This window comes from Bidens hawaiensis, unplaced genomic scaffold (assembly GCF_021521415.1).
Source record: "Bidens hawaiensis isolate Kalapana, Puna unplaced genomic scaffold, B.hawaiensis_p1.1 tig00000055_1, whole genome shotgun sequence".
NCBI lineage: Eukaryota > Viridiplantae > Streptophyta > Magnoliopsida > Asterales > Asteraceae > Bidens > Bidens hawaiensis.
In genome coordinates this window covers 3684297-3698128 of record NW_027491016.1, presented here as the reverse complement: position 1 = coordinate 3698128, position 13832 = coordinate 3684297, and the positions used below count along the sequence as shown (strand labels likewise).

The window sequence follows — 13832 nt, the reverse complement described above, 5'->3', positions numbered from 1 at the left end:
GCGTACAACCTTTCTTTCTTCAGAACTTCCAATACCTCTCTCAGATGCTCGGCATGGTCAGACTCACTCTTTGAATAAATCAATATATCATCGATGAAGACGATAACCGACTTATCCAACATCGGTCGACACACCCTATTCATCATGTCCATAAATGCTGCAGGAGCATTTGTTAGACCGAATGACATTACAAGGAACTCGTAGTGTCCATACCGCGTTCGGAACGCTGTTTTAGGGATGTCTACCTCTTTCACCTTCAGCTGATGGTAGCCTGATCTGAGATCTATTCGTGAGAACCAACTCGAACCTTGCAGTTGGTCAAACAGATCGTCAATCCTAGGCAAGGGGTATCTATTCTTTACCGTAAGCTTATTCAACTCACGATAGTCTATGCACATTCTCATACTTCCATCCTTTTTCTTCACAAACAAAACCGGTGCGCCCCACGGAGAAACACTCGGTCTGATAAAACCCTTGTCGAGGAGTTCTTGCAGTTGGGACATTAATTCCTTCATCTCGGACGGTGCTAGACGGTAAGGCGCTTTCGCGACGGGCTGGGCTCCTGGTATTAAATCTATCTGAAATTCTATTTCTCGCTCCGGTGGCAACCCCGGAAGATCCTCAGGGAACACTTCTGGGTAGTCGCGCACAATAGGAACATCTTTCATTTCTTTCGTCTCGGCCGTAGCGTTGACAACATACGCCAGGTAGGCACCGCACCCTCGCCTTAACAAACCCTTGGCTTTTATCATCGAAATGACATTAAGCCCATAACTCTCCTTATCACCATAAACCGTCACCGCACTACCATCCAATGACTTTAACCTTATCATCTTACTTTTACATACTATCTGAGCCTCAAACTCGGACAACCAATCCATACCCAAGACTACATCGAACTCTCCTAAGGCCATAACATACAAAGTAACAGGGAACTCATGTCCCTCTAACACTATCTTACAATTCTTAACCATTTTTGTTATTTTCACCGAAGTGTCACTTGCGGTTTCTACTACAAAAGTTTCAGACACTCGGCAGCCTTTCATTTTAGCTAGTTTACTAAACGTCGTAGCTACAAAACTTCTATTCGCACCAGAATCAAATAATACAGAAGCGGAAACATCGTTCACTAGAAACGTACCTGTGACGACATCCGGAATCTGCCTGGCTTGTTCCTGGGTCAGCATGTAGGCTCTAGTTCTGGGCCTAGCTTGATCGGCATCCTTCTTTCCACTACCTCCAGCTACACCTTCAGTGCACTCCCTTGACATATGGCCTGTCTTGCCACATTTGTAACATGCTGGCTTCGCACTGCACTCATTGGCATAATGCCCTACCTTCCCGCACTTATAACAGGCATTCGACCCCATTCTGCATTCCCCACCTTGAGCCTTTCCACATTTGAGACAAACATTAGAACTTTTACCCCACTTGCACTCACCACCATGCCTCTTCCCGCAGGTCTTACACGATCTCTTCTCCCACACTTTCTGTTTCTTATCCTTGGAGTTCCATAACTGAGTACCGGGTCGTTTAGCAGGAGTGACCCCTTTCTTCTCTTTCTCTTCGTCCCTTTCCACCCTATCATCCGCGGCCACGTCAGCATAGACCATTTCCGCGAGTCCAACAGCCGAATCAAAAGTAGCAGGTTGAATCGCCCTGACTAACATGCGGACCTTTTGTGGCAACCCCCTCACATAACATTTGATTCTCTTGACCTCAGTGTCAACCATGTCAGGCACCAACCTAGATAGTCGGTTGAACTCCGTGGTATACTCACGATGCGTCATCATACCGGCTTTTAAATTCTGGAACTTCATCTCCGTTCTTTCAACCTCGGCATCTGCACAGAACTTCTTCATTACCAACTCTTTCAAATCTTCCCACTTCATCTCTTTGATCTCTTCACGGGTCTTCCTCTGCTCCACACTTTCCCACCAATACATAGCCTCATCTACGAATGACTGAGTAGCATAACCCACAGCTTGGTCGGGACGGCATTCGCTAATGCGGATAACCTTGTCCATAGTGGTTATCCACTGGAGAGTGGCGATTGCGTCTCCTAAACCAGTCAGCTTAGGCGGGTCACAACCTTTGAAGGACTTATAGCTGCACCCACCTTGTCCTCCTCTCCTATCATCGACTTTCACAGACTTATCCCCACTCGAGGCCCCTCTTTCACCTTCCCCATCCTTTCTACCATCACCACCCGCCCCTTCAGCAGTTCGCTCACGGCTTCCAGCAGATCCTTCGGGATTCAGGTTCTTCACAGCAGCAACTACAGCCTGAACGATGGCTGCTTGAACTGCAGGGCTAAGTTGAACTTCCTCGTTGTTGTTCTGGTCTCCTCCAGCTGCGCTTCCTTCATCTTCGGTGTGGGAAGCTTCTTCCACCGAGGGTTGCCGGACAAGACGAGGCCTGCCACGACGCCCAGCGCGACCCCCAGTTTCAACAAATTCTCCAGCTCCAGCCATTAGTATTCTAAAGGGGAAAACACAAACATCGTCACTCAAGGAACCGTTTAGTACAAGGATGGTAAGGCTAACAGGTAATAACAGTGGCCAGTTGTGATTAGCTGATCACGTTACTTTCCGTGTCCTATAGACTTCCTTTTATGAGTCTATTTGTGCTGGTTCTACTTAAGTAGTTAGTCAAATCAACAATCAATTATTCCTATCCCTGTCGTTCACATATCTTTTCTTTCTCATTAACATATATCATTTAATCATACAATTTACCTTTACTGATCTTGCTTGAGCGACACATGGCATTCTTGGACTGGCATCTTCTTTCCTTTCTTACTTAAATCCCATTCTCTGTTCGAGTCTAAGCATGTAGGATGCTTAAATCTCTCGAACTTTGCTCTAATACCAACTTGTAAGGCCCCGTCACCGGTAACCCTACTTTCGTGTTGGATTTACTCATAAACACAGTTCTAAATATCAGAGTTAATTAAAACTTTACGCGGAATATAAAACTTTCATAAAACATTACATATCAATTCATAATCATGTCTTAAAACGTTCCACTTGTCTTTCAAAATCAAAACATAACTTATAAAACATATCAGATCTTCAGATGCCAGGCTTTAGTCTTCTGCCATGTGTCCTCCACTCAAGCCAGCTGTCTCAACCTACTCACCTGCGTGCATACTAAAAGTCAGCTACGCTGAGTGAGTTCTAGTTAATCATACAATACCATACAATACCTTATTACATACATACGTACTTAACCTCATAACTTTCTTTCATACACACATAAGTACTCATACCTTCATTCTTACTTACATACTTTCTTTCTTACTTACATACTTTCTTTACATTCATAATCATACGTTTTAAAGAGCCTTTCGCCCTATAACCTCACAGATATTATAAGGGTCTGGTCCCTAACATCACAGATATTATAAGGGTCTGGTCCCTAACATCACAGATATTGTAAGGGTCTGGTCCCTAACATCACAGATATTATAAGGGTCTGGTCCCTAACATCACAGATATTGTAAGGGTCTGGTCCCTAACATCACAGATATTATAAGGGTCTGGTCCCTAACATCACAGATATTATAAGGGTCTGGTCCCTTGCTTTCGAATATTAGTAGGGTTCAGTTTCCTCTTCGTTACCATACAACCATGCAACCGTCATTTCCTTCTTTTATTAACTTTATTACATTCATACACGTAAACATACATATCATACTTGCCATATTTATAACGTTACAACCTGACAGTACGTGCAATATCCGAAGATCGTTCACGTACCATCAAGCAATCATTCATACATATCATACTTACCATATTTATAACGTTACAACCTGACAGTACGTGCAATATCCGAAGATCGTTCACGTACCATCAAGCAATCATTCATACATATCATACTTACCATATTTATAACGTTACAACCTGACAGTACGTGCAATATCCGAAGATCGTTCACGTACCATCAAGCAATCATTCATACATATCACATATATCACATATGGCATACACTTATCACTTAGGATAAATGTATTAACAACACATCAAGTATGCACACAGCCCCGAAAACATAACAAGGAATGGGGCTAGAAACTCACCTGGATCCTGTTACGTTCGCCGTTGATCGTAATTCCTTTCTTTAACTGGGCTCGGCTAACTGTATAATATTTACACATATCAATTAGCTACTACTACTCGTTTTGTATTTCTATCTATATATGACCCACAACGAACGGGGGTCCGGGGGCAGCGCCCCTGGCAGCGGGGTTCTAGGGGCGGCAGCCCCTAGCGGGGTCCAAGGGGCAGAGCCCCTGGCTGGGGTTAAGCTGCCAGGTCAGCTTGGAAAAATTTTATTTTCGATAACTGCCTTAACACATTTTCCATTAGGTTTTTTTTTAATTTATTTCTAAGCGAACTTCACTTTAGGCGAAGTTAAACCTTAGGCGAACTTGGCTTCAGGCGAAGTTAAACCTTAGGCGAACTTGGCTTTTAGGCGAAGTTAAACCTCAGGCGAACTTGGCTTTTAGGCGAAGTTAAACCTCAGGCGAACTTGGCTTTTAGGCGAAGTTAAACCTCAGGCGAACTTGGCTTTTAGGCGAAGTTAAACCTCAGGCGAACTTGGCTTTTAGGCGAAGTTAAACCTTAGGCGAACTTGGCTTTTAGGCGAAGTTAAACCTCAGGCGAACTTGGCTTTTAGGCGAAGTTAAACCTCAGGCGAACTTGGCTTTTAGGCGAAGTTAAACCTTAGGCGAAGTTACCATTTCAGCGAAGTTGCCATCAGGCGAACTTGGCTTCAGGCGAACTTATCATCAGGCGAACTTGGCTTGCAGGCGAAGTTCATCAGGCGAACTTAGCTTGCAGGCGAAGTTCATCGCTTGAAGGCGAAGTTGCCCAGATGAAGGCGAAGTTGTCGCGCTGCAGATCTGTTTGCCCATAACTCCTTCGTTTCTTAGCCAAATAACTCGATTTTGGTACCCACGGAATCGTATAATCGGCGCCTACAAATCCCAACCATCAAATAGGCCTAAAATCGACGTTTTAGGGGTCCGATTTGGGCAGTTGTGTTTCGGGTCCGATTAACCCGTCAAATCCTAACCATTTTCAGTAATATTAGCTTTGCGGGATTAGTTCTTACCTTTCCAACTCAGATCTACCAGCAAAATCTCGGGTCTCGACTTCGGATCTCGGTCGGTTATGTGTGTGTTTTTGAGTGTGTAAAAGAGAAAGATGGAAATAAAATGATATCTTGGGCTTGGGATGGGTATTTATATCTCTCAAGCCCACGGGCCCAAGGCCCATTCTCATTTAACCCATCTTACGTAATCTAAGCCCATGACCCGTTCCTTACTCGACATTAAATAACTAAAACGTGAAATCACTAAACATAACTTTCTTTTATTTAACATTATAAAAATTTTAGGATGTTACAGAGACCAATAGTACAAATTAGTCGTAGTTGGTTATGTTTCCTAATTACATTATGTTTCCTAACCGTATTGTAATTATAATTGGTAATTTCTTGGCTAGCAAGTTAGGTTAGCTTGTATAAACAAAGTTATGGTTAGACATTATAGCACATATGAGATGAAACCAAATTAGGGTTCATCTAGAGACACACACGAGATGTAACCGAGTTAGGGTTCATCTAGATGCAACTGAGTTAGGGTTCATCAAGAGTCAAACCGAGTTAGGGTTTGGCAGTTGTAATTAGTTTTTTGAGTAATATTTTCTGATTAATATAAACGAGGGTTAGTCATTTACATGGTGTTTAAGTATCGATCCGGGACTTGAATTGGTATCAGAGCCAAGTTCAAGAAATCGATAATGGAGGAGATCGGCAATCAAGAGTTCTTTCCAACGAAAGAGCCGTAGCAGCGTGGGTACTGTTACAACAACGGTGAGTAGGCTGTTCGGAGTGTTGAAAAGAATTATTTAAATCGACCAAAGGCTGTTAAGTTTAGGTTTTGCAGCAGGCTGAGCGTTTGGCGCAAAAGGGTTGAAGTTCTATTTTATTCAAATTGTATAATTTGTTGAAGCGGGGTTTTCTTTTGTTGCAAAATAAAATCAAACGAAAGGTTGGAGTTATTTTTCTTGAGAAATATTATTTGAGTATTACGAGGAATCCCAAAACAAAGAAAGAAGTTCGGATTACTTTTGGTTACAAAGAGTTCAAGGAAAACTAAAAGAAGTCGGTTTGATTTTTTTTTCATCTTAATTTCTTTCAACAATTTGGGTTGACCACAATCGGGATGGACAAGTCAGTTCAATTCAAAGTTTGTTTTTTATACGGGTTAAACAAGTTATGTTTTGGCCAATGTTTTGATTTGAATGATGTGTTCTTGTTTTGATTTGGGAACAAGAGATGATCAAGGAAGATTGATGTTCGCTCGATCAGATGACAATAATCGCAACCAAATGAGTGGATATGCGAGTTTATGCGATCAAGAAAATGGTCGGGGACAGTGTCACAAAGGTAGTCGAATTCGGGAGAGCCGATAAAACACATCTATGGATCAACAGGAGTTCCTGAACGTCAAAGGAGACAAGTTTAAATCAAAGACCACCTATTTCGAGTCAGAAATTAGGGGGAGTGATTGTTGGACATAATTTCAGACTCCAAGTCACAAGTCGGTGACCTTGAGGGACCAATAGTGACAAAGATGTCATAGTTGGTTATGTTTCCTAATTGCATTATGTTTCCTTACTGTATCGTAATTATAATTGGTAATATCATGATTAGCAAGTTAGGTTAGTCTATATAAACAGAGTTATGGTTAGACATTATAGAACATATGAGATGGAACCGAGTTTGGGTTCATCTAGAGACACACACGAGATGTAACCGAGTTAGGGTTCATCAAGAGTCAAACCGAGTTAGGGTTTGAGAGTTGCAATCAGTTTTTTGAGTAATATTTTCTGATTAATATAAACGATGGTTAGTCGTTTACATGGTGTTTGATTATCAATTCGGGGCTTGAATTAGTTGTTGAAATTGCATTTGGGATATATCAATAAATGAACTTGGAGTATTTTCATTATCATCGGACCTTATTTTGTATCAAGATTTAACGTTTGAAAGAAATTAAAATCGTATAGTGTATGAATGAAATTAAACTACAGAGTGTAATATAAAAGTTTTTGAACGGCTAAAAGGTAACTTAGAAAATAAAAAGAGAAAATATATAAGTTCCAATCAGCCGTGAAGTAAATCTATACTCTATATAATTACCTACCAAAAAATATATAAGTTTCATCATCAAACAATAATTTCAAGGGTCATGAGTCTCACCAAACCAGGATAGACCTTAAAGGGGTTATAACATCTCATTTATTTGTGAAACTCTTTCATCATCAAACAATAATTTTCGCGCGTCATGGGTCTCACCAAATCTGGATAGTCCTTAAACTAGTTACATCTCATTTATTTGTGAAACTCTTTCATCATCGAACAATAATTTCCACGGGTTATGGGTTTCACTAAACCCGGATGGCCCTTAAATGAGTTATAACATCTCATTTGTATGTGGAGCCCTTGCATCATCAAACATTAATTTAATTTCTCTCCGCTACATATTCTCTATCGTCAGTGTATCCTCCCCATCACCAGTTAACTTCCGGTTACCACTCACCATCATCAACCTCCCCTCTCATGCATCAACCACCATCGTCACCTACGTTAACCGCCCTCTTCTTTGTTGGACTTCTCCTAAACCGCCGAATGAATGCTGATCAAATGACCAGCGGTTCAGATTTGGCCGCCTCTTACCTCCTCTTTTATTTATGAAACCCTAACCAGGTCAACCCGCTTTCATATTCATCACTCATACTACCACCACGTCAAGCTTGATTCTAGGCCTAGAACGATTGTTACTGGCGGCAGATTACTAACATTATATGTTATCATAAATTTATAAAAGCATGTCTGACTTAGTTATTGATGTTAATGCTCTCTGATACAAACCCGTGTTAAATATCCGTTCGTTTAAAATTTAAATGAACAGTTTATGAACATAATCGAACGTAAACAAACATACATGAACACATATGAACAGAGGTAAACCAACACATAAATATAAACGAATATAAATAAACACACTTAAATGAACATAAACGAACAAGTATAAAACATTAAGTGGATTATTTATTTAATGTTTCATCTAAACATAAACATAAACGACCATAACCAATATAAACTGATCAAAATAGGTGCAATTTATTACAACTTTAATTATAATAAATTAAATTAAAATCTAAAACAATATATTCATAATATTATAAGCGTTAAAAGAAACTGTAATATATAAGCTAAAAGCTAGTAATATATAAGAAGGTATTTTATCCAATTAATGTGAACATAGGAGAACCAAAAGAATTTAATATCTTTTATTAAATGTAAACGACTTTCACTTTTGCATTTGACGCACGTAGCTACGTGTGGCAAGCCCAAATGTATCCACCATCAATGCAGCATACCATATCTACTCTAGTTCTCTACATCGTCATCAACAAAGTCTCAAATACATCCCGGCCCTTAGATTTAGTTTAAGGTTTTAAGCAAATAATAATGTGAGAGAGAAAAAGAGGCTTATGGTGCATTGGATTTGGTTAAGGTTTTAAGAAAATAATAATGTGAGGGAAAAAGAGGCTTATGGTACAGAGAAATGACTAGGCGCATTTATCAAAATACTTTATTAATGAGATGTGGCTAAATCTAATTCACTCATTGAGTTCTCATTTCTCAAAATTGGAGAGGGTGTTTGCGGGTAATAGTGTTCGGGTAATGTGGGTAAAGAGGGAACATCGCCACCGGTCCTACGTGTAAGGTTGTAGAAGTCGTTAGGCGTTTTCAGGGTAGTCGACTAGGGTGTTGCGTGTACTCGGTCTAGACACGACATACTGAGGCAATTTTGGTTAATTATTTTTATGAAGAATTCATATTAAGAGTATCTAATTCTTTATTATTATGATATGCCAATTTTCTTGTGATCATAACCGGGTGTGTGATTAGTAAGCTTTTAGAGTTTAATCATGTTGGACTATCTGAAACACTATTTCTTGTAATTATTTGATTGTCTGCATGAACCTGATGTTTCGTAATGTTATTTAATCATTTGGTTGAAGGTTAATTAACACCTTGACGTTTGTTTAATGCTTGCAATAATACTTGTTCGTGTTAGGGTTTAATATTTTATTCTATGGCACTGTTACATAGAATTTTTAGTTAACTAGTATTTAGACCCGTCGCGTTGTGGCGGGAGAAGTTAAGACATGTAACTTACAACAGCTTTTACATTAGTATATTAATATAAAGCCCGCAAAAAAACATTCGCTTTGAATTGATTCAGAAATATTTCATTGGGATCATGTGTGCATTGCAACCAATATAATCTAGACACAAACAACTAATATTGCCATAGTCCGATTAACTATCTTGACCTAATTAATCACCGCCTCTCGACAACAATTTGAAAAGACTGCGTGGATGCACACGGAAGAGCTCAATTAAGAAGAAACTGATTATGTGAGAAACAATATTTGAAACTCGTTACCCAAGTGACCTATGCAAGAGAGGATGCACCAAGAGAAAGTCACATCTGCCATTCTTGATTTTGACACGCCAAAAGACGATATGGACCTAACTCATCACAGCCTGTCGTTCTTCTAAACGTTCCAGCCACTGCAATCAAATAGCTAACCAAAAGTAAGAGAGTTTATCTATGGAATTTGTAGATAGATAGTAAACATTCTAAGGTCTAATTTGCAGTCGTACCTTAATTAATAAACCTCAATAGCATGCCTTTTGCTAATATTGGTTGACAGTTTGTCATAGACTCATAGTGATCTGATGGTGAGAGTTGGTTTACTTGGGGTGAATAATATTAAAATTTTCAATTTAGGCTTTTTTTGGAGAGGGATGCATCAAAATGGGTTTTGGTATATTTGGGGTCAAAGCATGTTCGTACTAAGTCAGCAAATGTGAAATTGGCTCATTCCCATTTCATTCGACATCCAAAACATAAAATCAAGCCATAGTTGGACTGCATTACCTAAAAGAACGCACATATAATGAGATCGGAAACCACGGTGGTGGGAGACCACGGCGGTAAGGCTAGGGTTGTAGAGAGAAACGGTGAGAGAGCAATTCAGCGTAAATCCCATGAAGACCACGTGTACCTGTTGAGACACCCAAAACCCAAACATCTATTTACAATTGCTGAAGCACGATGTACTACTATTGAAAGCCAATTTTCAAAGAAACAGTAACAATGAGTGTGAAGAGAAAGTTGAAATTTAATATATATAATAATATGTGAAGAAATTTCTATGCTTGTTGCGATTAACATACGGTCATATAAAACTTAATATATCAAACTTTATAGGAATTCAAATGTTATATGTGATTACATCTAATTGGTTGATAATTTTCATGCGCAATGGATACAATCAATGCTACCAAGCATTTTAGGAAATCCATGTTTCATTTCATGGAATTTTATATATTTTTTTAATAACAATCCAAGAATATGCTACGTGTCGTATCTTTTATTATATAGCTTAGTAATATTTTTATAGAATTTATACACACTTTCGTGCACTATATTTCTAACATTTGAAGATACACATATAAAGAATTATATGTCGTGTCAGATGCCATATGTCGAATCGTTGCAGTGCAATTTTGTGTGTGTGTGTGGGGGGGGAGGGTTGTAGGGTCGACTATTCTCATAAATAGTCGTTTACTCATTTGGAATCATCGTCTAAATTCTTCATCCGTGGAAGTCAGGATTTTCGCAAAGTCGTCGGGCTTTTCTAGTTCATCGACTAGATGTATGCTCATTGTCGAATAATACATCGACCATACACTTGATTGCCTCAATAAAGAAAATCGGTATCATCAAATCAAGATGATCGATTCATGATTAAACCTTTTGTGAAGGCTGATATTTTTTGGAGATGGTTTAATTAAAATGTACTAAATGAATTTGTATATTGTAAATAGTTTAATTGTTATTGTTTTTTTTTTACATTTAATGTACTTGGTTTAAATGAATTTGTATATTGTAAATAGTTTAATTTAATTGTTATTGTTTTTTTTTTAAATTTGATGTGGCGTTTGAGGCCCAAAGGTTAGAAGAGAGAGAGAGAGAGAGAGAGAGAGAGAGAGAGAGAGAGAGAGAGAGAGGGAGGGAGAGGGTGTGTGGGCTAGACCCGGCTAGCCCTTAAAAAAGAGAAAGGGTAAGTGTGGGCTAGACCCGGTTGGCCCTTCACATGTGACAAGGGTGTGCGTTGCATAAAATAGGCACCACATCTGTCCCCCCGCACCACCCTTTGCATCCACCACTAGGCATAACACCCAGCCTTATCACCTACTTAGTTATAGCCTTGTTATCACATACTCGGTTAAAGATGTAGAACTGATCGCCATTACGCAACAAGTTTCTACAGTTGACCCACTTACCACGATCAGAACCTAACACTCCAGAAAATCTTGTTTTCTTTTATCCTTTTACTTTAAAGCAAAAAATATAAAGCGTGTTATTTTTTTTCAAAATCAAGATATCAATATGGATTGTTAAGAATAAGGCACAGTTAGCAAAGGCTTCAGGAATATCTCTCATCAAATTCCATCCCCCACTTGATGCATTACATACGTTTAGCCGGTCTTGCGGGTGTCTCCGAGTCGTAAATCACCAGCTTGTTTAGCCAGTCTTGCGGGTGTCTTCGACTCGTAAATCACCAGCTTGACCCGTCTATCAAAATGAAATGTCTTGCAAACAGGTTTGTTTGTTGACTTGCTCTACAAGTTAGACCTATTTAATTAAACAGGTTAAACAGGTCAGCCCGAACAACCCGTTTAATTGAACACCGCACCACTTTTGACAGATACAAGCTCAATCACTTTGCCTGATAAATTACATACTGTAAGTTATTTGCTCCAAAATCAGAGACTGCATCAATACTCAGTCCCAGAATTTGTTCTTCTCAGCTTTATTATCTCCAACCCATTCACAATTCAAATTTTAATTTTTATATTCACGATAACTTGCTTTTTAGAATTAAGAAAAAAAAAATGAAATAGTCCTTCTGAACCCAATTACCCACCCACAAAATCAATAAGGCTGGTCAATGGCTGAACAACACCGAAGTTTTGGCTTATGTGACAGCCCCTTAACACCGGCTACATCGCGCCACTGCGTTAAGGGGCGGCGCTATGGAGGAGACAGCAATCCATTAACGAGCACAATAATTGGGTCCAATCAAGTGTTTCGGTATATCTTCACCATCATAACCAACTAGTTAACCACAACGCATAGCTTAACAATAAAACAGATAACGGAAACAGCATAAGTCTAACAGAGATCACATTCAACACACTTCAGGTTCCCCGACACAAACCATAACAAATCCCACATTATACACTACCACCACTACTTTTATCATAACATAACATAATAAGTTTACCATTTCACCATCTTTTATTCACTCAAAGGCCCAGGCATTCTCGCGGCGCACCTCCTCTTCCTCCTCGGGCGTAAAATCATTCTTAATGTTAAACGTCTTCCGTATCTCCTCCGGCGTCTTCCCCTTTATCATATCCGCCACCGTCTGACACGTCAGATCCAGCAAACTCTTAATATTCAAATAATTCGCTGCCTAAAAGCCACAAATCAAACCACAAAATTAGCAAATTCATGAAATCAAAACCTAGATCTATAAATAATTGGCATAATCGAACCAGAATTAGGTCAAACAAGGTGCTCTGATCGACTTTGACGAAGTCAGAGTCGAACGCTTTGAGATCTTCTTCACCGGTTTTATCGTCGGAGAGCGGTGAGTCGACGTGTTTCTTGCAGTACTCGATGACTTTGGAGAGGATCTTGCTGGAGACGTTAGGGAGTGGGATAACGGTGTCGGCGCAGTCGTCTTCGATCATGTGTTTGATGGTTTGTGACTCCAACGCCACGGCTTCTTCCACCTCGAAGGTTTCGCCGTCGGAGCTTCTGAGGACGATGAGCTTTGATGATGACGACATGGTGAAGATTGATTGGGGGTGGAATTTGAAACCCTAAGACGGATGGGATGGAATGGGATTTGTGGGGAGAGAGACGGCGGATAATTAAATGTGATTGTTACCTTCTTTAATTTAAAGAAGCTACAACCGTCTATCCCCATCCACATTTATTTTGGTTTTCACTTTTTTTTTTTTTTTTTAATCCGACCGTTCTCATGTTTTTAATGTTAAGATAGTGGTAAACATGCTTCTTATGTAATTATTTTAAAAAAAAAAGAGTAAATGTCAACTCGTCCATAAGGTTTGATAATTATTAACCTACACCATGGGGCTAACCGAACATCATATCTTCCTCACTCAAACACCACCACCACTAACGACTTACCGAGCCCTTTTATGGCGAAGGAAGAACGAGCAAAGGGTTGGAGACAAAAGAGACATCGAAAGGAGCAGAGTGGCGTCAACAGCAGGAGTACTTTGAGGATTCTTTATCCTTTGGATCTTCATAATTCAATTTCACGACAATTTCATCCTTAAATTAAGGACTCTCAATTGGGTAAAAGTGGTAGCCCTGGTATTTACTGGTTCGTGTGGATGATCTTATATATATTATGGGTGATCTGGATCACACTATTTTGGCTTTGATGACTTGTTTATGTAAGGAGTTTGCTGTTAAAGATCTTGGTTTTCTAATTATTTCCTTGGCCTTGAAGTGGCTTACATCGAGAATGACTTATTTCTCAGTCAATCCAAGCATGCTCATAATATTCTTAATCTTGCTAGTCTTCTTTATACTAACCGGTTCCTACTTCGCTTGTTGCAACTTGACTTTTATTTAT

General features: G+C 39.5%; 1 protein-coding gene across 1 annotated transcript; it reads right to left on the bottom strand.

Annotated features, from left to right (window-relative positions):
• Positions 1-12461: 12461 nt before the first annotated feature.
• Positions 12462-13016, bottom strand: LOC143529712 (SKP1-like protein 1A). Its single transcript, XM_077025470.1, has 2 exons — positions 12718-13016; positions 12462-12635 (listed from the first exon to the last, which is right to left on the bottom strand). Exons 1-2 carry the CDS (start codon positions 13012-13014, stop codon positions 12462-12464), a joined length of 471 nt encoding a protein of 156 aa, XP_076881585.1. The 5' UTR covers positions 13015-13016.
• Between the last annotated feature and the right edge of the window lie 816 nt (positions 13017-13832).